We start from the raw sequence: 26,365 nt of genomic DNA on the forward strand, positions 1-26,365 counted from the left end.
CCCACTGCTGAAATCGCCGCACAGATAGCTCCACTGTCATGGTAGCCGCTATTTTTTTTTTCCAACAAGTTTATTGAAGAGTAATGAGGTTAACAACATGTAATTATACTTTCCACATCTTATGAAGAAATAACAATCATATCTGATCCAATAACATTATGAACGAGTAAGTATCAGTTTACATTAGGCAAAAGAAATAATCAGATGTCAAGGAAAACGTATGTTGAAACACGTGTTAATACAGGAATGATAAAACTGAGGTGATTCGCCCTATAGAGTGAGAAGCAGTGGCAGCCCGTGCATAGGGGGCGCCAGGGCGCCGCCCCCCCTACCCCTAAAAAAAAAAAGAAAAAAAAAAACGGAAAAAAAAAAAAAAAAAAAAAAAAAAAAACACAAAACGAACAAATAAAGTTGTTCAAAAAAAAATTGGGTTCGCCGGCCTGAACCCAAGGAACTGGTGGCTGGGGGGGGGGGGGGGGGGTGGGGTTACCTCCCAGAAGAGGCGCCGATTGGCTGCCTTCTGGGGAGGTAGGGGGGTATCCTGGGCGCAAGTCTTTGCGGTTGGACACCCCCACTTTCTGATATCCTGGCTGTGATTGGTCCAGTCTACAGCCTGGACCAATCATCATCCAGGATATCGCTGACGTCGCAATGGGGGCGGTGCCGGTGCGTGCGTCAATCACTCACCGTCACCGCCGCTCAGAGAAGAGGAGAGGCCGCCCGCCGGTTCCCGCCGCCGAGACGACGAGGGAGAAGGACCCGCCGCAGAAGAGGAGGAAGAAGCTGAGCCGCGCCGCCGCCAGGTAAGTTTGAACGGAGCATGCACGCTGACACTCTGCAATCATTGGGGGACAATGCTGTGGCGCTCTGCAATCATTGGGGGACAAAGCTGTGGCACTCTGCAATCATTGGGGGACAATGCTGTGGCGCTCTGCAATCATTGGGGGACAATGCTGGCACTCTGCAATCATTGGGGTACAATTCTGTGGCGCTCTGCAATCATTGGGGGACAATGCTGTGGCGCTCTGCAATCATTGGGGGACAATGCTGTGGCGCTCTGCAATCATTGGGGGACAATGCTGTGGCGCACTCTGCAATCATTGGGGGACAATGCTGTGGCACTCTGCAATCATTGGGGGACAATGCTGTGGCACTCTGCAATCATTGGGGGACAATGCTGTGGCACTCTGCAATCATTGGGGTACAATGCTGTGGCACTCTGCAATCATTGGGGTACAATTCTGTGGCACTCTGCAATCATTGGGGGACAATGCTGTGGCGCTCTGCAATCATTGGGGGACAATGCTGTGGCGCTCTGCAATCATTGGGGGACAATGCTGTGGCGCTCTGCAATCATTGGGGGACAATGCTGTGGCGCTCTGCAATCATTGGGGGACAATGCTGTGGCGCTCTGCAATCATTGGGGGACAATGCTGTGGCGCTCTGCAATCATTGGGGGACAATGCTGTGGCGCTCTGCAATCATTGGGGGACAAAGCTGTGGCGCTCTGCAATCATTGGGGGACAATGCTGGCGCTCTGCAATCATTGGGGGACAATGCTGTGGCGCTCTGCAATCATTGGGGACAATGCTGTGGCACTCTGCAGTGATTGGGGACAATGCTGTAGCGCTCTGCATTGAAAGGGGCTCGCACGCTGAACTCTGCATTGAAGGGGGCACGGAACAGTTGCATTGAAGGGGGCATGCACGCTGAACTCTGCATTGTTGGGGCACAGCACAGAGTTCATTGCATTGAAGGGGGCACAGTGTTTATTGCATTGAAGGGGGCACAGCACAGTGTTTATTGCATTGAAGGGGGCACAGCACAGTGTTCATTGCATTGTGGGGGCACAGCACAGTGTTTATTGCATTGTGGGGGCACAGCACAGTGTTTATTGCATTGAAGGGGGCACAGCACAGTGTTTATTGCATTGAAGGGGGCACAGCACAGTGTTGCATTGAAGGGGGCATGCACGCTGAACTCTGCATTGTTGGGGCACAGCACAGAGTTCATTGCATTGAAGGGGGCACAGTGTTTATTGCATTGAAGGGGGCACAGCGCAGTGTTTATTGCATTGAAGGGGGCACAGCACAGTGTTCATTGCATTGAAGGGGGCATAGCACAGTGTTTATTGCATTGAAGGGGGCACAGCACAGTGTTTATTGCATTGAAGGGGGCACAGCACATTGTTCATTGCATTGAAGGGGGCACAGCACATTGTTCATTGCATTGAAGGGGGCACAGCACAGTGTTTATTGCATTGAAGGGGGCACAGCACAGTGTTTATTGCATTGAAGGGGGCACAGCACATTGTTCATTGCATTGAAGGGGGCACAGTGTTTATTGCATTGAAGGGGGCACAGCGCAGTGTTTATTGCATTGAAGGGGGCACAGCACAGTGTTCATTGCATTGAAGGGGGCATAGCACAGTGTTTATTGCATTGAAGGGGGCACAGCACAGTGTTTATTGCATTGAAGGGGGCACAGCACATTGTTCATTGCATTGAAGGGGGCACAGCACAGTTGCATTGAAGGGGGCATGCACGCTGAACTCTGCATTGTGGGGGCACAGCACAGTGTTTATTGCATTGAAGGGGGCATAGCACAGTGTTTATTGCATTGAAGGGGGCATAGCACAGTGTTTATTGCATTGAAGGGGGCATAGCACAGTGTTTATTGCATTGAAGGGGGCACAGCACAATGTTCATTGCATTGAAGGGGGCACGCACGCTGAACTCTGTATTGAAGGGGGCATGTACACTGGTCTCTGCATTGAAAGGGGGCATGTACACTGGTCACTGCATTGAAAGGGGGCATATACCCTCTCCTGTACCATGACCTGTGACATGCCTGTACCATCACCTGTGCCATGCCTGTACCATCACCTGTGCCATGCCTGTACCATCACCTGTGCCATGCCTGTACCATCACCTGTGCCATGCCTGTACCATCACGTATGCCATGCCTGTACCATGACTTCAAAGTCACGCAATTTTTTACTGCGGTTTTTGACGCGAAGCAATACCTATTACATTTTTCTTTTTGCGCCCCCCCCAAAAATTTTGAGCACCAGCCGCCACTGGTGAGAAGTTTTATGTTGAAACAACATAGCCCATGAAATATGGCTGTTAAGGGCTAACATCTTTTTCCGCTTAATAAAGCTAAAATAACAGAGTAAGGAGGTAGAATATCAGAGGAAGTGGGGGAGCGGACCCTCTGACCAGCATTGGGTCCGCTGGGATGGGGAAGGAGTAAGCTAGAGAAGTAAGATGGGGAAGAGGGAGAGGGAAGGCAAGGAGAGTGGGTAGAGGGGAGGCGGGTAGGGACCAAGTCAACTTATGTGTCTAAGCCACTTAAGGGATCATGAAGATAAATGATAATACGGAGGAGGTGAATTGATTAATTAGTAGAAGAGTTAGTAAGCTGTTCATATTCGGCGGAGTATCGGAAAATGATCCAATCTTTCCAGATTTTAAGATATTTGTTTGGAGAGTCGTGAACTGTAGATATGAGCTCCTCCATTTTGGAGATTTTGTTGATCTGGGTAAGCCAAGTATGAAGTGATGGGACTTTTGTGGTACCCCAAAGTCTGGGGATGCAAAGCTTGGCAGCATTTATCATAATCATAGGAAGGGATTTGAAGTACTTAGGTGGAAATGAATGTGCTTCCGCGTATCCTCTACCTACTACAAACGGTTCCCATTCAACTGCCCTTACACTTCTTCTCCACTTTAAAAAAGGCCATCAGATCCTTTATCTGGCATCGCAAAGCCCCTCGCATTAAATTTGAGACACTCTCAAGACCCAAATCCAAAGGTGGAATGGGAATCCCAGACATTTACTTGTACTACCAAGCATCACACCTCTTATGCATAGCAGATTGGCACGCACAGAAGCACAAAAAGGATTGGGTTGAATTGGAAGACTCTCTCTCTCAGATTCCCATTCAAAGTACCCCTTGGCTAATTTATTCCTCCTTACAGGACTCCCTAAAAAAACACCCGTTAATAGGCCCCACCATTCGTTGTTTTCATACAGCAAATGCCAAACACCAATTAATCCATAAACATAGCCTCCTTACTCCTTTACTAGACAACCCCGCAATTCCCTCCGGGTCAATCCTCACACTCCCTGCGCTCGGTTCCCAATGATATAGGAATTCGCATTTTCCACCTCTTACAACATGGGAAATTTCCTAACTTACAGGATCTCAAAAATGCTATACTCTCTGTCCCGCATTGAGCTGGTGGGAATACACACAACTCCATTATTTTGTCTCCGCACGCCTGAAATAAAATCCTAAAGAGGCACCTTTTTCCAAATTTGAACAAATTTGTGCACTTCAGCAACCCCAGCAACACCTGCTATCAGCTATACACTCCCTCCTCTGGGATTCCTGCCCTATACAATTTGGCAAACTGTCGGATGACTGGGGCATTGATTTGGACTTATCTCTGACAGACCCCCAATGGGAAAAAATATATCGTAACATCTTAAAAGGATCAATAAATGTATCCATTCAAGAAAACAATTATAAGATACTTACCAAATGGTACCGCACCCCATTCCTGCTCAACAAAATATAACAAAGATATCCCAAATGAATGTTGGAGGTGCAAACAATCTCATGCAGATTTATTACATATCTGGTGGTCCTGTCACCCGATACAGCCATTTTGGAATACGGTCAAATCCTTCATACTAAAAATAACCACCCAAGACTTACATTTACATCCAGCTCAGTTTCTACAGCCGCTATTTTTAATGCAAACCTTTGAAAAATGGTGGCTGGAGAGAAACATGGTGGCCGTGCATTAAGCACACAGGCTACAAGAAAGTGGCAGCACCACGAGGCTCCTAGGGACCCAGAAGGGATCCCTAGGCCTCAGAAAATGGCACAGGTAGAAAGGAAGGGCCCTGGGCAGGAGCTCACACCAGGTACAGCCTCCCCCCCATTGCCAGATCGCCCGTGGCGCACCCCCCCCACCTCAATCCACAGCACAGCACCCTGCCCCCACACTAAGCAGTGGACGAGGCTATCCCACAGCCCCAGCGTCAGTAAATGTGGGGGGAGGGGGATGAGATGGCCCACAGGGACCACCAGACTGATGATGGGGGTGCCTATTGGGAAGGCGGGGAACCCAGGGATCCGACCATCTCATGGAGGGGTCCACATCCACCCCAAAACCCTCCAGGGGGAGAGGGGGGGACAGTTACTTACCATACCAAGAACCAGGTGGCCACCCCTCCAGACAGCACCTCCTCTCTATGGGGGGGGCTGTTGGCAGGAGGAACGCTGCGACTCAGACCGAGACCCTGTCTTATGCGACCTCGTGAGGCGTTTGACTCGCAGGCCAGGCCCCATCCAGTGGGGCTATGTCTGCGCGTGCTCGCTGGCCAGACTGGGGTGACAACTGGATCTAGATTATCCAGCCTGTCACCCAGTCCGGCAGCTGATTGTAGATCTCACAGGAAAAAATCCAGGAGAAAAAAATTCTATCAAAAAAGAAAAAATTGCCAGGACCAGAGATCCTAGCAAGGAACTACTTCCTTACTCCTGACTAGGCAGAAAAAAAAAACTGAGTACCTATAGCAGAGAGAGGGAGTATACCGACTGGGACTGCCCATAGGCGTAGCCAGACTTTTTTTCTGCCTAGTGTCCTACTCCTGTAGGGGTCAGTATAACCCATTGGGTAAGATGATCAGGAGTTGTGTCCGTCAATGAACGAAAGAAAAAACAAAATTTTACTCACACCAGTTCAGAACAGTTATTCGTGCCTTGTCTAAACCAGACAATGTTAGTAATGAAGCTTCTCAAGTGTATGACCGTCATCATTTTAATGCACTACAAACAGGAATATGTTGGAAAGAGTTCATCCATTCTTAATTATTACTCCAGCATTGGAAGGGCACTGTTGAATACATGTGTATCCCCTATTTCTTAGGGATCTGCATTTCAAAGTACCTAAATCTAACCCAACACTCTGCCCACTACAAGGGTGCTACACTTTGTTGCCACTTTCTACAGATTTTTATTTGAATGGGAAATTTTGCAGCAGTGGGTTGAGCTGCTCCTGGGCTGAAAAAAAAAAAACAAAACAAAAAAACACCCCTCTGGTTTTGCAACAATAACCGGCATAGAAATCAGAACAATGTTTTAAACGGCAAACAATTCATTGATGTGCTGGGAGTGCCTGAGACATGATGTCCTACCCCCATACCACCAAGTGGGACTTGCACTTAGTGATACCTGTACTTCTGGGCAAAGCAGTGCTGTCTATTGACACTTCACCTGAGTCAAGATACTGATCATTGTAGTATTACAATGCTGCTTTTACTTTACTTACATCAGAATATTTGAAGAGCTCTTGTAGGTTTATGCCCTCCGTGTTGAGAATCTGCTCCTTCTCCCCTTTCTTGTTGGTGGCTTCGTTAAGGAGGCATCGCGTTATTCCCTTTATTTCATGAATAACAGTATTGTGTGCCAAAGTCACAACAAGAGATGAAATGTCAAAGTGAACCTTCATTAATGGCAGTTTTACTGTGACCTGCAAAAATAAAACAACTGTAAAAAATAGGATTTTCACACATACAATATAATCCTTTTCTTGGAGTCAATTGAGGGAAGTATTTCACCATCAGGTTATATTGCTGCCTACAAGAGGATTGGACACCTGCAAAATACATAAAAATACTGTAGCCCTGCCCAAAATACTTACAACGTTCATACAGGATTATGACAAGTAAAGCAGCCTTCCTGAAGAACCAGGGTCTAGGAAATAGATTTTTAACCACTTAAGCCCCGGAGGATTTGGCTGCTAAAAGACCAGGGGGTATTTTGCGATTCGGCACTGCGTGACTTTAACAGACAATTGCGCGGCCGTGCGACGCTGTACCTAAACGAATTTGGCGTCCTTTTTTTCCCACAAACAGAGCTTTCTTTTGGTGGTATTTGATCACCTGTGCGATTTTTATTTTTTGCGCTATAAACAAAAAAAGAGCGTCAATTTTGCAAAAATAACAATATTTTTCAAATTTTTTTATATGAAATTCCCCCCCCAAAAAAATGTAAAAATCAAAATTTTTTTACATTTTCGGCCAATTTGTTTTATGCTACCTATGTTTGGTAACAAACAAACAAAAAAAAAAAAAAAAATCGCAAAAAGCGTATTTTTATTGGTTTGCGCAAAAGTTATTGCGTTTACTAACAAAGGGAAAGATTTTTGTCATTTTTGCTGTTTTTTTTTAACGCGTAATGGTGGCGATCTGCGATTTTTTTTTGCGGTACTGCGACATTGGGGCGGACAGATCGGACCCTTGACTGACATTTTTGACACTTTTGGGGTTACCAGTGACATTTCTACAGTAATCAGTGCTATACATATGCACTGATACTGTAAAAATACACTGGTGGTGAAGGGGTTAACTTTATTTGAGAGGGAGGGGCTGTGTGTGTCCCTAGGGGCGTGATTCTTACTGTGATTGGCTGTGGCTTGAGGTGTAGTTACACTGATCAACGGTTGTACATTGTAGAACCGTGTGATCGGTGTTTCTACACCGGGGAGAATGACAGGTGGCTTGTTTACACAAGCCGCCTGACTTTCTCCCTCTCCCCCGACGATCGCCGAGTGACCGGCGGACATCGGGTCCGCCGGTCACACGCGTGGGGGGGGGTCCGTGACCACGCGGGAGCGCGCCTCCGGCGGCGCGCGCTCGCTCCCCAGAGCCTCACAGGCTAGCGACGTAGACCTACGCCGCTCTGCCTGTGAGGGGCTGACTGCCGCAGTAAATATACTGTGCGCAGTCGGCAAGCAGTTAAAGCCAGAATATGTTTTTTGCAGGATAGATCAACCAGTGCAGGAACTCCCCTTACAGAGGTGATGGCTACAAGGAATATTACCTTGTGGGTGACAGCAGAGAGAGGTGATGGCTACAAGGAATATTACCTTGTGGGTGACAGCAGAGAGAGGTGATGGCTACAAGGAATATTACCTTGTAGATGACAGCAGAGAAAGGACCGTCTCCAATGGGTGCAGACTGTTTTCTGAACCACAAAGAGACAGATTCAGATTCAATGGAGTCACAGATGCTACATGGAAGACTCCCTATACAAAGTCTTAAAGCGGAACTTTACCCATAACAACTTGATCAAAAATAATGTTTTTTAGCAAGGAACATACATCCACATAAATAATTAGGCTACCAAAATTAGTGTGTGCTGTAAATTGCCTCCAGAATTGCTCCCATTTTTTCTTGCTGGAGGCTGCCATCATAAAAGTAAACGTGGAACTAAATCCATCAATTTACTGGTTTTAAAAACCATTACATTCCTGGAATGCCGGGATCGCCAATTGTCATTTTCCTGTGTCAAACCATCAAATGGCTGGTGTCATAACTAATCACATGTGCAAAACCATGGCAGTTGCAGATCAAACCGAAGCAGCTTCCTTTGGCTGCAAAGGACAGGAGGGTTTAATTCCAATTTAAGGCTGTCAGCAGATCATTCTCTACAAATTCGGTAGTGCCTAAAAATAGAGAGCAACTAAGCATGTGCAGAGCAGGTTGAGACAGTGTATTACTGTACTTTAAACAGTATAGGCCGTTATTTTTAATGTTTTACATTAAAGCATTTAGCTATACCTGTAAAAGGGGCCAGCCTGAAGTGATCTAGCAGGACTTAATTTTCTGACTAAAGTTCCACTTTAAATCAAGGAGTGAGAGGTCAATGGTCTGTGAAACAGAACAGAAAGAGCACAAACTTGGCCCTTGATAGTGCTGAGAGACAAATGCTGATCCAGGCCCAGCTGTAGTAAGGGGAGGATTTATCTCACAAACTTCTAAGATGGAAGCCCCAATACTTATACCAAGGGATACATGTTTTCCAAATCAGTCCTTGGGATGATCTGGTAGTGACCATGGAGCACATCTGCGACACAGGTCCTGAACACCTACGGATGCGAGGACCACTCCTCTAGGTCCAGAAAGTGTCAGCTGAGGAAGTCTGCCAGCCAATCTTCTGTGTATGGGATGCACATGGCTGACAAAGCAATACTTTGCAGTTCTGTCCAGGACAGAGTCCAATCTAATTCTCTTGCTGTGGCAAGACTTCTGGTTCCGCCTTAGTCTGTTCAGGGAATTTTTACTGATACAAGATGTTGTGTTGTAGAAGTCTGGAGTGAAACTGGATACATGGGACTGCCTCAATGAAGGCTTCCATCAGACCCAAGACTCTTGCAAAAGAGGGGAGTCTGACAATGCCTAGACGAAAGAACTCAAATCAGAGCGACTAAAAATTCTCCTATTAGGAAACACACTCCATTAATGAGACACATTGGTCATAACCTAATATAAGCTTGCATACTGACAACATGGTCTGTGACACATTGCAAGGGTAGTTTTTTTTCCCCCCTAATTCCTGTAGATGGGTTTTAAAGCAAACATTCTTCCTACATGCAGGGCAGAGAACAGGCTTGTATTAAATACCCAACTTCCCAGCAGCACATAAGTTTACTCTGTTTCTGAACACAGCTGCGAAGAGGTAAAGAAACAAGAGACGTCAGTGGATGATGAAATGCGTAGAGAGGAGTTGGAGACGCGTGACACGACGGCCATCTTGTGGGTTAGAAAACATCAGACCTTCGATTAGGCTGGGTTCACACTTAATAAGGATGCGGCTCACAGCAGGGGTCCTGTGTGTCACTGTTCGCCGTTTCAGGGACTAATCAGGTCCGAATTTTTGCCTGAATTCAGACCTGAAACCGAGCCAAAGACGCACAGGACCCATTGAGAGCTGGGCACACTCTCCTGTCATGCGAATAGAATGCGGGGAAATCCACATCCAATTCGCACTGGTGTGAACTCTCCTTAAGAGATGCAGATTTTAAACCTTTAGAATGTGAGTGTGACTCTTGTGATCTAACAATAAATATTTTTGGGACTTCTACACCATGAGGAGTGTCTCTTCCTTTTATATGAACTATGAAGCTGTCAGAGAGCCCTAGAGGTGGATTAACACTGCTGGGAAGAACACTGGATTACGATCCACAGTGCATTTGACCCTTGTTGTGAGGGTCCATCTTGGAGGGTAGGAGATTGTGTGATCGGGTGTTGGTGATGGTCTCGTCACACCTTTGATATATACATGCACTGCTGTATCAATACCTTCGCTGGACGTTTATATGCAATTTTGTTGTTGTGGACTTTAAATCAATTTTAGATATTTTATTTTAGCGCTGCAATACCACTTCCCCTTTGTAACGCTCCTGCGTTTTTATATGGTGTGGATTTTCAGCTGCAGAAATAGTTCCACGTCAGTAGTCATGTAAGAGATATGCTGAGATACCATTCCCAACCTCAATGACTCATGTGTGGAAGGTCTTATTTCAGCCAGTAAATACACACAATTAGCAAGCTGGTTCCTAGAGTGACTATGTATGTGGTAACACAATGATGAAGGTTGAGGGATAGGTTGAGTGGAGGTGGTAGGTGATAGACACTTGAAGGTGAGACAGTAGCAGATGGATGCAGGAAGGTTTAGCAATGTTGTATGATAGCAGATGATAGAATAGCAGGTGGACATACAAAAGAGATCAACCCAGTGCAGAAAAGTAGCAGTAGTCTCAAGAGCTAGCAATCTAGTTATGCAGATGTGATAAACAGTCTTTACTATGCAGAGCTAGATAGTGTAAGCTTAGTATAAGTTTATAGAGAATTCCCCTGCGGGGTACTTAGCACTATTAGCGATACAGCCGAAGGGTGGTTCAGGAGAGGCGGATGATCCAGTAGCGGGATACAGGGATCAGCGCAGCGAGGTTCCGTCAGCGAAGTAAGCTTGCAAGCATGGAAGCTTCAAGCAAGGTTAGCATCCAGGTAAGGGTGTTTGAACGAACACATGTGAGTGAGAACCGGCACTTTAAATAGCCATCTAGTCCGGCGCTGGGTGATGACAGCTCCAGTCTTAAAGGTGTATGCGCACCTTTCCAAAAAGTAAATGGTGGGGCGCATACACTTGTGGAAAGTGTAATTTAGGGTACCAAAGGTACCGGAACATTACAATACCCCCCCCTTAAGGCCTGCTCCTGAAGGCCTCTGGAGCTGGTTTGTCTGGGTATCTCGCATGAAAATTGCGGATTAATCTAGGGGCATGTATGTCAGAGGTGTTTAGCCAGGTGTCGTCTTGGGGCCCATAGTTCTTCCATCTAACCAAGTACTGAAGTCTTCTTCTGTAGATACGAGAATCCAGAATCTCTTTTATCTCGTATTCTTCTCCACCTTCAACTTGTACAGGAGGGGGAGGTGGAATATTAGGCCTTATTCCTTGGTCCGGAACATGGGGTTTTAGTAGCGACACATGGAAAATGGGATGGATTTTTAGGTCCATTGGCAATGTAAGCTGCACTGCAGCTTTTCCAATAAGTTTCTTGATTGGGAAAGGTCCCAAGAACAGAGGTCCAAGCTTTTTGCTAGGGATCTTCAGTCTCAAGTTTTTTGTTGAGAGCCAAACGAGGTCCCCGATAGTATACTGTGGAGAAGGTCTTCTACGAAGATCATAGTACTTCTTTTGTTGACTGTGAGCGTGTGCAGTGGTAGTATTTAGTAAACCCAGAGAATCCTTTATTTGGGTAAGATAGTCTGAGGCTACTGGGTTATTTGAAGGAAGGATGCGTGGAGGGAGAATAGAGGGATGGAACCCATAGTTCAAGTAGAACGGACTCTGCTTGGTTGTACTGTGAGTTGCGTTGTTGTAGGCAAATTCTGCCAGGGGGAGAAGATCCAACCAATCATCCTGTTGGTAAGAAGTGTAACAACGTAAATACTGCTCGATGCATTGGTTGACTCTTTCAGTCTGTCCGTTGGTCTGCGGATGGTAAGGAGAAGTGAGCTTCCGCTCAATCCGTAGTATGTGACATAGTTCTTGCCAGAATTTAGAAATAAATTGGGATCCACGGTCAGACAGAAGAGTTTTTGGGATACCATGTAATCTGAAGATATGTTTCATCAGGAGTTCTGCCGTTTGTTTGGACGAAGGTGGTCTGCGAATAGCAATGAAATGTGCCATCTTTGTCAGATGGTCCACTGACACCAAGATGGTATTAAATCCTTTGGAAGGAGGCAATTCTACGATGAAGTCCAATGACAGAACCTCCCATGGAGTTTGGGGTATTGGTAGACTGCATAGTAGACCGGATGGTCTCGTAGTGTCAATTTTGGACCTGGCACAGACATTGCATGAAGAGACAAATTTTTGTATAGATGTTTTCATGTCAGGCCACCAGAATTGCCGAGAAATCAAATTGAAAGTCTTTGTCATACCCATATGTCCTGCCATAGGCACATCATGCGATAATTCCAAGATCTTGGTGCGTAGGGTAGGTGGTATGTAAAGTTTGTCGTTGTAGTAGAGGAAGCCTTCTGCATCGGTATTTAGTTGTGGTGGGGGTGAATCCAACCTTATACCATGCAGAACCTCTTCCTTCAAGGAACGGACAACTCCAATAATGCGTTTGTGAGGTATTATAGGAACGGAAGGAATTTCAAAGTAGTTTTCTTCAGTTAGTCGTGATAGTGCATCCGCCTTTTTGTTCTTATCTGCAGGTGTGTAGGTCACTAGGAAGTTAAACCTTAGAAAAAATAGTGACCATCGTACCTGTCGATGCGAGAGAGTTTTGCTAGTCTGAAGATATTGGAGGTTTTTATGGTCCGTGTATATAATTATTGGTAATTGGGTGCCTTCGAGTAAATGTCGCCAATTCTCCAGAGCCAATTTTATAGCAAGCAGTTCCTTTTCGCCCACGGGGTAATTTATCTCGGGACTGCTCAGGGATTTAGAAAAAAAGGCGACTGGATGAAGTGGTGAAGTGGGGGTAGGTCGTTGGGAGAGTATTGCTCCTACTGCCAGGTTTGACGCATCTACCTCCAGAATGTATTGGAGGGATGGGTCTGGATGGCGTAATATGGGAGCGGAAGTAAACCTTGTCTTTAACAAGTGGAAAGCCTTATTTGCTTCTTCTGACCATTTAAATGGTATTTTTATGCTAGTGAGCTGTGTGAGGGGTCTCACAATAGCAGAAAAGTTTTTTATGAACTTCCTGTAGAAATTTGAAAATCCCAGGAATCGCTGTAGCGCCTTGCGTGTAGTTGGTGTAGGCCAATCCTGAATGCAGGATATTTTACTCATGTCCATCTCGATTCCTGTTTTGGATATGATGTAGCCTAGAAAGAGTACCTCATCTTTATGGAACAAGCATTTCTTCAGCTTCACATAAAGATTATGTGCAAGCAATCTCGATAATACAAGTCTTACATGTCTTATGTGTTCAGACAGGGTCCGTGAATATATAAGTATATCGTCCAGATATACCACAACACAGACATCTAGTAAGTCTTTAAAAATATCGTTTATAAATCGTTGGAAAACTGCAGGGGCATTGCATAGGCCGAATGGCATCACAAGATATTCGAACAATCCGTATCTAGTTCTGAATTCAGTCTTCCACTCGTGTCCATCACGGATTCGAATGAGATTGTATGCTCCTTTCAGGTCTAATTTTGAAAAATAGGTAGCTCCACGCACCTGCTCAATGAGCTCAGGGATAAGCGGTAGAGGATAGCGATCTTTTATTGTGATAGCATTCAATTTCCTGTAGTCGATGATAGGTCTGAGACTTGAATCTTTATTGCGAACAAAAAAGAGTCCTGCTGCTGTGGAAGAAGTGGAAGGTCTAATAAAACCTTTTTCCAAGTTCTCATCCAAATAGGTTTTGAGATGGGCAAGTTCATCCTGTGAAAGAGGATAAACATGACCGAACGGCAATTTGCTATTTGGGAGTAGATCAATGCTACAATCATAGTCTCGATGAGGAGGTAATGCTTGAGCATTTTTCTCAGGAAAAACCTCAGAAAGATCCTGATAACATAGTGGTGCAATCTCATCTGTCACCACAGACAGAATCTTCCCGGAAAACGGGAGGTTACACGTTTCCTCGCAACAACAAGAAGGGAAGGTCAAGGACCGTTTCTTCCAATCTATGGTTGGTTGGTGTGTGTGCAACCAGGGAAGTCCCAACACAATGGGAAAGTGGGGTGATGGTATTAAATCGAAGGTAGAAGTCTCCCTATGAGACTCGTTAATAGTGACTAGAAGTGCTTGTGTCTGATCGGTGATCGGACCAGAGGATAACGGAACACCGGTAATAAGACTTACTGAGACAGGTTTGAGTTTAGAAATAATAGGAATTTTATTTAAAGCAGCAAAACATATATCCATATAATTTCCACAAGATCCTGTGTCAATCATGGCCTTAGTAGTAATCCTGTTCTGGTCCCACTGTAATGTCAAAAAAACAGAAATGTAGGGGTTAGTGAATGAAGTTGTCAATCCTCCTAGAGAGACATGTGAACACTCACCCTTCTTTTTGTTGACTAGGGGACAGACGTTTATCTTGTGATCCGGGGATGCACAGTACAAGCAGAGATTTTCATTTCGTCTTTTGGCTTTTTCCATAGTTGATAGCGGTGGGCGTATGGTTCCTACCTCCATAGGAACGGCCAGACTCCGAGAGGAAAGGGAAAATGGCATTCCCATCTTTTCAGCCTTTCTTTCTCGTAGTCTTCTATCTATGGTAATACTGAGTTGTATTAATGCATCCAGGGTTTTTGGCAGATCCGCTCGGGCGAGCTCGTCCTTAACGGCTTCTGATAGGCCAAGCCTAAATTGGGTTTTCAGAGATGCATCATTCCATTCTGAATCAAGGGTCCATCTCTTGAACTCTGCGACAGAGTCTTCCACAGGCCTCCTTCCTTGTTTCAAGGATCTTAACTGAAGATCAGCAGTACTCTGCCTATTGGGGTCATCATATAGGCTAGTGAGCTCTGCCAGGAACAAGGCATAGGAGTTGAGAAGCTGGTCGTTTTTCTCAAAAAGAGAATCTGCCCAGGCTCGAGGATCGCTTGATAGGTAAGAAATAATAGTACAAACCTTAATGTGATCAGTAAGGTAGGTACGAGGTTTTAGCAAAAAAAGTAACTCACATGCGTTTTTAAATTCGCGAAATTTTTTGCGATCGCCTGTAAATACCAAAGGGGGATTTATCTTGGGTTCAGGAGACTGAGCAGAGGTAAGTTGTGTCAGTCTAATTACCTGCTGCGACAGAGCCTGATTGTCTTCTTTTAATTCAGCAAGTGCGTGTATTAAACGCAGATACTTGCTGTTTTAATTGTGTCACCTGAGTGGTTATTTCTGCTGAATCCATTTTTAGGTTCGTTCAATCTGTAACGCTCCTGCGTTTTTATATGGTGTGGATTTTCAGCTGCAGAAATAGTTCCACGTCAGTAGTCATGTAAGAGATATGCTGAGATACCATTCCCAACCTCAATGACTCATGTGTGGAAGGTCTTATTTCAGCCAGTAAATACACACAATTAGCAAGCTGGTTCCTAGAGTGACTTTATGTATGTGGTAACACAATGATGAAGGTTGAGGGATAGGTTGAGTGGAGGTGGTAGGTGATAGACACTTGAAGGTGAGACAGTAGCAGATGGATGCAGGAAGGTTTAGCAATGTTGTATGATAGCAGATGATAGAATAGCAGGTGGACATACAAAAGAGATCAACCCAGTGCAGAAAAGTAGCAGTAGTCTCAAGAGCTAGCAATCTAGTTATGCAGATGTGATTAACAGTCTTTACTATGCAGAGCTAGATAGTGTAAGCTTAGTATAAGTTTATAGAGAATTCCCCTGCGGGGTACTTAGCACTATTAGCGATACAGCCGAAGGGTGGTTCAGGAGAGGGGGATGATCCAGTAGCGGGATACAGGGATCAGCGCAGCGAGGTTCCGTCAGCGAAGTAAGCTTGCAAGCATGGAAGCTTCAAGCAAGGTTAGCATCCAGGTAAGGGTGTTTGAACGAACACATGTGAGTGAGAACCGGCGCTTTAAATAGCCATCTAGTCCGGCGCTGGGTGATGACAGCTCCAGTCTTAAAGGTGTATGCGCACCTTTCCAAAAAGTAAATGGTGGGGCGCATACACTTGTGGAAAGTGTAATTTAGGGTACCAAAGGTACCGGAACATTACACCCTTATGGTTAGGTTGTAATCCTGCAATATTGTGCTATCAGCTAAATCTTAATCTTCTAGGTACCTAGCACAGCAGATTTGTGTTTGTTTACTAAAAGAAATGAGAGGATGCTGGAAGTAAAATTTTAATACATTTGTTCTGATTTTAAACTAATACACGATAGGGATTGTGCATTTACTATCCCAGCTGCACATACCATTCAGGACTGACTGTTAGGCTGGGTTCACACATGTCCGGCTGCTGTTTGCACTCCAGAGCATTTCTGTTAACCGGTTCAGGTGTGAATATTTTGCCTAAATTCACACCTGAACCGGACACAAAAACCACACTGCGGCCACCCTGGACATGTGTGAACCGACTCCAATGAGAGTCGGTCACATTCACATGTTATGCAAATTGGAAGTGGTTTAAAACGCAATCAATTTGCATATATGTGAACCTAGCCTTACCAATCTTTACCTCCCCTCTCTCTCTAAGGGTAGCTGTGATCTACCGCCCACCTGGACCAGATCAACCTTTCTTGATGACTTTTCCACCTGGCTACCCTACTTTCTCTCTTCTGAAATCCCCACAATCATTCTCTGCGACTTCAACATCCCTATTAATACTAACACTCCTACCACTTCCAAACTTCTCAATCTAACCGCCTCCAATGGATACATGCTTCTACTCACTCTGAAGGCAATATTCTTGACCTTGTTTTCTCCCACCTATGCACCCCGCACAACCTTTCCAACAATCCTTTCCCTCTCTCTGATCACTACCTTATTAGTTTCACTCTCTCCCTCTCCTCCACCTCCTCTCCCTCCAGCTACCATACAGTTACCCGCAGAAACCTACGCCATCTCAACCCTTCTCTTCTCTACTCCGCTACCGACCATCTCTATGACAAAATTGCACCCCTGTCCTGCGCCAACCTAGCCACTTCTGTCTACAACACTTCACTCTTAGCCTCCCTGGACACACTGGCCCCCCTCACCACACACCGAATCAGGCCCCGACCCCTTCAACCTTGGCAAACCGATAATACTAGAAGTCTGAAAAAGCAGAGCCGTGCTCTTGAGCGCCTATGGCGTAAGACTCGGTCTCAGAAGGATTTCAACCAATATAAATCTGCCCTCCAAAAATACAATTCCATTCTCCACACTGCCAAACAGACCTATTTTATCACTCTCATTAACAGCCTGTCATCACGCCCCCGGCAACTCTTCGCTACCTTTAACTCTCTACTCCGTCCTCCACTACCCCCTCCCACCGACTCAATCACTGCCCAGGAGATTGCCAACCACTTCAAACAGAAGATTGACACAATTCGTAAGGAGATCGTTGCTGTTCAGATACCTTCCTCCATACCTTACGCTTCACGCCCACAAGTGCGATCATTACTTCCCTCATTCAACCCCGCCACTACAGACGAGGTTGCTAAACTACTTGCTAACGTCCACTTAACAACCTGCCCTCTGGATCCTGTTCCCTCGCAAATGCTACGGTCACCTTCTGGCCCTATTCTACACTCTCTAACCCACATCTTCAATCTCTCCCTCTCTTCTGGCATCTTCCCCAACTCTTTAAAACATGCAATAGTCAGCCCCATACTTAAAAAGCCCTCACTGGACTCAACCAATCTGAACAACCTACGCCCTATTTCCTTGCTCCCCTTTTCATCCAAACTCCTCGAACGTCTAGTCTACAACCGACTGTGCGACCACCTTGCCGAGAATAGCCTCCTTGATCCCCTTCAGTATGGATTTCGGCCTCAACACTCCACTGAAACTGCACTCCTAAAGCTGACAAACGATCTGCTAATGGCCAAAACCAATGGACACTATTCTGTACTCCTACTTCTGGACCTTTCTGCTGCCTTTGATACGGTTGACCATGCCCTCCTCCTCAAAAAACTCCATGCCTTTGGTCTCCGTGACCGTACTCTTCAATGGTTATCTTCCTACTTATCTAACCGCACCTTTAGCGTTACCTACAATTCTACTTCCTCCTCTCCTCTTCCCTTCTCTGTTGGGGTCCCCCAAGGCTCTGTTCTTGGACCCCTCCTATTTTCAATCTACACCTCCTCTCTAGGTCAGTTTGTCAGGGTTATTTGGGGAAATTAATTTCACAAATAGAAATGAAATGTCATATTTTGATCTGTATAGAATTAGCAATGACATCCATTTTTGTCAGGTTGCTAAACGGTTAAATTTCCTTTAACAAAAAGTGCCTATGCAGGAAAAGTGGCTATTCAACAAGTTTACCCCAGACAGGTTGTGTTGAGCTAAAATAAATAAATAGTCTGTTGACTTACTTTAAGATAAAGTCCAGCTGACAATAGTCTGTTTAAACGTTAAGATAAGGTCTAAGACGCTATACCAAGGTAATCCTGTTTGTGTGGGATCATAAAATTAGTCAGCATTTACTAAAATCCTTAGTTAAGTATTTTCTATGCTTAGACCTATGTTAAACTAAAATTTACAGATATGTTATAATCATATATGTAAAGTAATATTAACACTGAAATATATATAGAACTAGCATACTTAGATATGTAGAAAATTGTTATATATTACAATTGTTTATATTATGCTAAAAGATAACTTTACTGATCTTGATGACTCATCTCTATATGTCAAGAGAGGCTTCAGTAAACATTTGTAAATTGTAAGTCGTAGAAGCATCATAAACTTTTCTGGCCTTGCCAGGTGTTTAATTTAGAAGGTCTGGTTGTAAGCTATGGGTCAATATAAAGGTTCGAAGTTTATTTGAAGATAAATAATGCTGTCATACTGAACCTAGTGCAATGCAATACTGACATTTTGCTGACTACGATAATTGAAGTCTTGGGTTAAAAAGTAAAATCCAATATATATCTACATAAGATATATTAAATATTAGAATGGTGTTATCAGGATTAATCTTTATTCAGATACCTGGTGGATTGAATGGACATTTAGTAGATGAAAGCATGGTTACATTTTGTTGTGTTATAATAGTAGTTTTAAATGGAGAAATCTTTATTTAATTTTAATATACTGGTTGACCAAGAGGTGTCACCCTATGACATCACCAGTTAATGAATAAGATGTTCTAGCCAATGATGATCATGTAACTCCCTCTGGGTTTAACTTATGGTAATTTTAATAGTTCTTTGTTCTATACCATATAAAAGCCCAGATGAGAGAGACACATGACACATCACATTTTGCCCAATATACATCACACATACAACATACACACTATTACAGCCATGCATAGACTCATCTACACAGACGACTCCATTTCAATCTGCCATGTATCTGAACCTTTGAGGGACGCCAAACAAAACTCCTCCCTAATTGGCCACCATCTTGGAAATGCAGCCATCTTAAGGAACCTGGTAACTACTATTTTATAAGCTAGCCACCATTTTAAATATGGTAATTATGCCTTGCTAAGTATTTGATTATTATTCAATATTGTTTATGTACTTCCTGAAATGTTTTACATTTCATATTTAAGGGGTAACGAGAGTACAATCCCAGCCGTATAAACCATATGTAGATTTTTCTCTAAAGAGATGATTTTTGTTTTTATAACATTTTTATTAATATCAGATTAAGCGCATATTGGCGTATTAGTTTCATGTTTTGCATAGCCTATTCTCACTTCATCTGCAGTGAGGTGATTATCAGCTTTTGCATTGCGCAGACAATTGTGGTCTGATTGTATAGTATACATTAAATATGGTTTTTACTACATCTGGGGAAATGGTAATGTTGCTTTCGTTTCACTTTAACTTTGTTTTAGTTTCACTTTCATTATTGAGCTACACATCACATTGCAGTTGTTGTTTGAAGTTTGTATTTTCGTGAAGTTATATTTTTTTTGGTGTCATCTTAAGTTTGATCATTTATCGTGATTACATGTCTCGTGAATAAAACTTTTTTATATATTCCATACTGTAGACTGTTTTCACTAAGATTGGTATATGCTTTTAATAAGAAATTATTCAATAAAAAGAATTCGCTAAATATAGATTTATGGAATAAGTTGAGATTCTCCTTTCACACAGATCTTTGCTTATTATTAACCATAAATAGATACTGTTATAGTCAGAGCAGTATCAACATTCTAACATAATGGAGGCACAGCGAGATATTATTATTAATTCTGACAAGTTGATAGCCTCCCACGGCTTCCAATACCCAAATCTATCTATCCACTCCTCAGCTCTCTCCCTCAGTCTCCTCACGCATCACTAATTTACTATCAGATATATCGGTCTGGATGTCTCACCACTTCCTCAAACTCAATCCATCCAAAACCGAGCTTATAATTTTTCATCCACCGCGTGCCCCTTCCCCTGATTTCTCCGTCAATATCAATGGCATTACCATCAACCCATCCCCACATGCCAAGGTCTTAGGTGTCGTCCTGGACTCTGAACTCTCCTTCAAACCCCACATCCAATCGCTATCCAAATCTTGCCGCCTAAGCCTCCGCAACATCTCCAAAATACGCCCCTTTCTAACCAAAGACACAACAAAACTCCTAGCTCACTCCCTGGTCATCTCGCGCCTCGACTACTGCAATTCCCTTCTCATTGGCTTACCTCTACACAGGTTATCCCCCCTTCAATCCATCATGAATGCTGCCGCCAGACTCATCCACCTCACCAATCGCTCAGTGTCCGCTGCTCCTCTCCGCAAGCCCTCCACTGGCTTCCGCTCACCCAACGAATTAAATTCAAAATACTTACAACATCTTACAAAGCAATCCACAGCCTAGCCCCCAGCTACATCACCAGCCTCATCTCAAAATACCAACCTAATCGCTCTCTTCGTTCCTCTCAAAACCTCCTGCTCTCTAGCTCACTCATCACCTCCTCCCATGCTCGCCTCCAGGACTTTTCCAGAGCCTCTCCAATCCTATGGAACTCCTTACCCTTATCTGTCCGATCATCTCCCACTCTATTAGCTTTTAGGCGAACTCTGAAAACCCTCCTTTTCAGAGAAGCCTATCCTACCCACACCTAACAAATATACCTCCATTTTCTCCATCAACCCATCCCCCACGGTTATTGCCTTTTGTTTCACTTGACCCTCCCTTCTAGATTGTAAGCTCTAACGAGCAGGGCCCTCTAGTTCCTCCTGTTTTGAACTGTATTGTAACTGTATTGTCTTCCTTCACATTGTAAAGCGCTGCGCAAACTGTTGGCGCTATATAAATCCTGTATAATAATAATAATCTTTAAACCCCAAAGTAAAAAAGATGAGGCATGGCACAATAACAGACAGTGCCGGGAGTGTTGGAGAAGGACAGGATCAAGGAGACATCAGAACGGATTGTGTTACATGCTCAGAATTGTTTGACTTGTATCAAACAGTTAAGCTGGCCATAGATGGATTGGAATCCGGACAGTTCAGCAGGAACCGGACAAATTTTGATCCATCTATGTCTGTTTCAGTTCCACAACAGTTGATGTAAGGACCAACTACTCTTGAACAGGCATGTTTGAAAATGTTTCTTTAACCACTTCAATACAGGGCCCTTTCACCCCCTTTCCTGCCCAGGCAAATTTTCAGCTTTAAGCGCTGTCACACTTTGAATGACAATTGCGCGGTCATGCTACATTACCCACATGACATTTTTATCATTTTTTTTTACACAAATAAAAGCTTTCTTTTGGTATTATTTAATCACCACTTGGTTTTTTATTTCTTACAAAAAAAAAAAAGACAGAAAAGTTTGACAATTTTTTTTTCCTTTTTTCTGAGTAAATTTTGAAAAGAAGTAATTTTTCTCCTTCACTGATGTGCGCTTATGAGGCGGCACTAAAGGTCACTGATAAGGTGGCACTAATATGCCGCACTGATAGGTGGCACCGAAGGGCGGCACAGATGAGCAGGCACTGACCGGCAGCACTATGGGCACTGATTGTAGGCACTGGTTGGGGGGACTTATGGGCACTGTTTTTTTACTTTACAGTAATCAGGGCTCTGATTATCAGTGCCCCTATTACCTGTCCTAGGCTCCCCTTTAAGGGGGAGCCACTGATCGGCTCTCCTCTGACAGTGTGAGTTGAGGAGAGCCGATAAACAGCACTTTCTCATTTACATGTGACTGGCTGTGATTGGACACAGCCGATCACATGGGTCAAGAGCCATGTCATTGGCTCTTTACCAAGATCGGGGTCACGCCGTGTCCTAGCAACACAGCGCAGCCATGATTGCCGCACTGTGTGCCCCCGCGGGCGTGTGAGAGACTGTTCTGGGGCACCGCCATATGACGTTGTCCCAGAACGAGAGCCGCACCGCTCCGCCGTCATTTGACAGTGGGCGGGTGGCAAGTAGTTAAACAGCTCTGCAGCCAATCGGCTGCAGCTCTGATCATTGTATTCTGCAGGTGGGGGCAGTCCCTGCTGTCAGGATACAAGAACAGTGGGAAGGACTGAACGGAATCCAGTCAGTTTCTTTCGAACAGCTTGTAAGTCGATAAGATTGTACCTGTGGAGTATTGTACCCAGGAACAATACTAGCAATATATAAACCCCAAACATCTTACCTCACACCACAGGCTGTGGTCAGTATCATATGAGTACTCTTCAATGGCAGTGTTGAGGCTCAGGACATCATTGATCCGATTCTCTGCCAGCACTTCTTTGGTAAGTCCTTTTTGATTATTTTTCTTTCTGGATTTTGCCAATGGTAATGAAGTGCTTTCCTCCTCATTAAGCAGCTGTGAGTCTTCAGGTTCTTCCCCCTGAAGCTTGTTCTCCTCATCCTGCTGCTCTTCATCCTCTGGGGTCTCCTCTTCACTCTCATAATCCACCTGAGAGAAAACACCATGAAAAGCTCACTAAGAACTGCGGGGCTGTCTCCATATAATGTAGATGTAATATTTGTAGTTCACAAGGAAAAAAAACAAAACAAAATATTTTGGCTAAATTAATTTTTTAATGCTTTCACCTTCCAACAAGCCTAGGACTGGTAAACAGTATAGTAACAGACTGCAAATTAAAAATGTATAGGTTGAAGAGATGTTTTGCAATTGCAGCCCATAGAAGACCAGACTGCCACGTAGGCATGATCCAACCATCATGCCAGGTCTTTTATCCCAACTTCAGCCAAACAAATAAAGCCTTTGATCACATCAGTGGTCTTTTTATGCAGGAAACAGGGAAAATGGATATACTCCTGACACTCCCTGGCGTCTGCTTATCAAAGAGGAAACAACAATCAGACAAGATTTTATAGCCTGTCCATAACTTTCTGTCTGTAGACCAAAAAACACTTTCCTGGCATTGCTAATCTAATGATCGCAAACATTTACAGAGCACGGCTATAGCTTGCAGTAAACCTAAAGCAACTTTGCTGAAGCTTTTAAAGCAGTCTATAGTTCTCATTTGAGAATCTTAAAACACAGTAAGTGCTGGTTATCTCCTTTAACAAGCAGGCTTCAGGCAAGTTTCAAATAGCTACAAAGCTTACTGAAGTCTGCTAGCAGGTTATTTAAAAAAATCAGTACGCCCATTGCGGTCTGGGTTTAATCCCCCAGAAGTGGTGGTTTATAGGCTTCAAGAACACTCCGCTAAAAGCTTTGCAAATGCTCTGGTAAATCTTGAAATGCCAACTAAAGCCATACGTACAAGACCTAAAGAAAACAACTGAATTCTTATTACAGAACCCAAAGCAGATGATTAGAAGCACTTTATACTGAACATATTATGTGGAAGTAAAGGCAAAACCTAACTCTAAACCTTCTACATTCTAAACCTAATCTATCTAGCCCTGAAAAGAAAAGATCGCTATACTTGACTATTCTAAAGCCACTCCAGTCCGATCTCCAGCAGCACCCTCTGTGTGCAGAATAAAGCCGACAATGGTGGGAAAATGCCTGGGAAGTGACGTGACCCATAGACTTACTATGGGGCTTCCGTAGCTGGCTGCCTCTCCTAAACACTGAAGTTGTCGCTGACAGCGTAGCCTGGGACTGGACCAGCCACAAAATAGGTAAGTATAGTAATCGCTTCCTTACAGGGCTAGATAGTTTAGGCTTAGAATCGAGGTGGGAGTAGATTTCGAGTTAGTTAGGTTTTGCAATTACTTCTATTTTAAGAAGGGAACAATATTAAAGTGTTTGTAAAGGTAAAGATAAAAAATACCGCACTGTCTCTTTAAAATTAGTTCAATGTGATTGTTAATTTCTGTATTTTATTTCTGGCTGCAGATGCACTGCTATACCTGGTTGATCCTGCCTGTGCTGCTCCTCCTACAAGTAAACTGACCACGGTAGCATGGCAGCCATGCTACCACGATCAGTTTACATCCTGCGTCTTTCCGCTAAGGATAGAGGCCTGTATCTTCCATAGTCAGTGCAGAGCAATTCTCACCAGAGCAATTCTCACCCATTCCTACTCTCGGATGGGGATAAGAGGAAGTGATGTCTGCTGCCACATTTGAGCGCATTCCATTGCCATGGAAACACAGGCACTGAGCAGCAACATCACTACCGGTCCTGACGTAAATGCCCTGACTATGAACCGGCAGGTCCGTGCATCGCTGTGGAACCAAGATTGATCACATGACCTGCAGATATGAGGCTGCACAGATCAGAAAGGGCAATAAAAAAAAAAGATCACAGCACAATCAAACTGCAAATGACTTGCTGAAATATGGTGTTAGTAGTACTAGCAAGGGTCCCCGGGTCTAGAGAAGCCCTATCTTGGCTTGCCAGACAAGGTTCATTGGGATCCTCCAGAAGAGGCCCTGAAAGGCTTTGAGCCCTTGTCAGTCGATCATGAGGGATGAAAAAACAATCTTATGAGCTGAGAAGGAAGGAAGGTCTTGCCCTTAGTGGCCTGCGGAAGAAAAAAGTACTCTCCCCCATCCCCCCTAGAGACCTTTAATGATGTCATCCGGGGTAGCTCCAAACAGGCGCTCTCCTTAAAAAGGAAGATCAGTCAAGGCCTTTTTTGAAGTCTGATCCGCAGACCAGCACTTGAGCCAAAACACACACCGAAGGACCACTACCAAAAGAGAGAGGTGAGCAATCAGGGGAGCCGCATCCAAAGATGTATCACAGATAAACTGCAGCCCCTGGACCAGCTGGTCCGCCAGCTCAGGGAAAGGCGGGAGGAGCTGTTCCCCCTCCAGGTAACGGTGTAGTAGCTTAGCCCACTCGGTCAGAGTTTGCGACACTTGGGCAACAGCCTCCACCTTCCGGTCAGCCAGATCCTTAAAGGCCAGGGACCTTTCAACCGGAATCATGGTTGCCTTGTTTAATCTGGAAACCGGAGGGTCCACCACCGGGGGCACAGTCCACTTCTTAAGAAGTGACTCCTCCTAAGGGTAAGGCCTAGTAAAGCGCTCAGGGACCCCACGGGACGCTTTGGCTGTCCTCACTCTTTAGTGACAATTCCGTCAAAATAGGCAGGGAAAGGAAACACCTTTGCCACTTTGGATGGCTTGTGAATGCCATAGGGCACCTGCGCCTCCGTCGTAGCTCCAGCTGCATCCTCCATCTTCAGGGTCTCCCGCACAGATACAATCAGTGCTTCCACCAACGCCTTTTTGTGCGCGGTCACAGATGTGGAGGAATCATGCTCACTATCAGAGGATTTCAGGCGCGTGGTTGCAGACCCAGCAGGATGCCCCACGTCCACAGCGGCCGAATCAGATTCGGGACCTGATGAGACAGGGGGCGCTTTTTGCTAGCCCGTCGCCCACAAGCCACCTCCATACGGTACACAAGGGACTCAAGGACCCCCGTCAGTGCAATAATTGATGGTTGGGACCCTAGGGGCCCCACAGCCTCAGAGAGGGGATCAGGTGGGGAAATGTGCTCCAAAGACTTCATGAATCACCAGGGGGACCCCACAAACATAAGATTTTTGTAAGATCTTACCGTAAAATATTTTTCCCTGAAGTCCGATGACAGATGCAGCCTCATCTTCATCAGCTGAATGGGTTATGCCTACCCTTGCAGGAGTAGTCTAGGCAGGAAAAAATTTACATGTACACGCCCACGGCGCTGTCCCCATAGGCATAACCCACACACACTCAGCTCAGCAAACCAGTTTAGTTGCAAGCAGTGAAGAAAAAAACATCCCCAAATCAGAGGGGCGGGTGCTGAGTCTGTCAATGGACTTCAGAGAAAAAGATTTTACGGTAAGATCTTATAAAAAAAAACTTATTTTCTCTATCATCCATTGACAGATAATGAATTTGGTTGGGACAGCACTCCAATACTTGTGTAAATAAATAAATACTTGATGATATATTATATAAATATACATGTAACTGACTATGTTTTTCCAAT

General features: G+C 44.6%; 1 protein-coding gene across 1 annotated transcript in view; it reads right to left on the reverse strand.

Moving 5' to 3' along the window:
* POLR1A (RNA polymerase I subunit A) overlaps nt 1-26,365 on the reverse strand; it is a 257,236-nt gene that overhangs the window by 62,082 nt on the left and 168,789 nt on the right. The window contains exons 30-31 of the mRNA XM_082267319.1: nt 22,610-22,876; nt 6,348-6,548 (exon numbers count right to left, since the gene is read on the reverse strand). Coding sequence (XP_082123445.1) covers nt 6,348-6,548; nt 22,610-22,876 — 468 coding nt within the window. The remainder of the gene's footprint in view (nt 1-6,347; nt 6,549-22,609; nt 22,877-26,365) is intronic.

The sequence above is a fragment of the Pelophylax lessonae genome (assembly GCF_965119305.1).
Source record: "Pelophylax lessonae genome assembly, chromosome: 1".
NCBI lineage: Eukaryota > Metazoa > Chordata > Amphibia > Anura > Ranidae > Pelophylax > Pelophylax lessonae.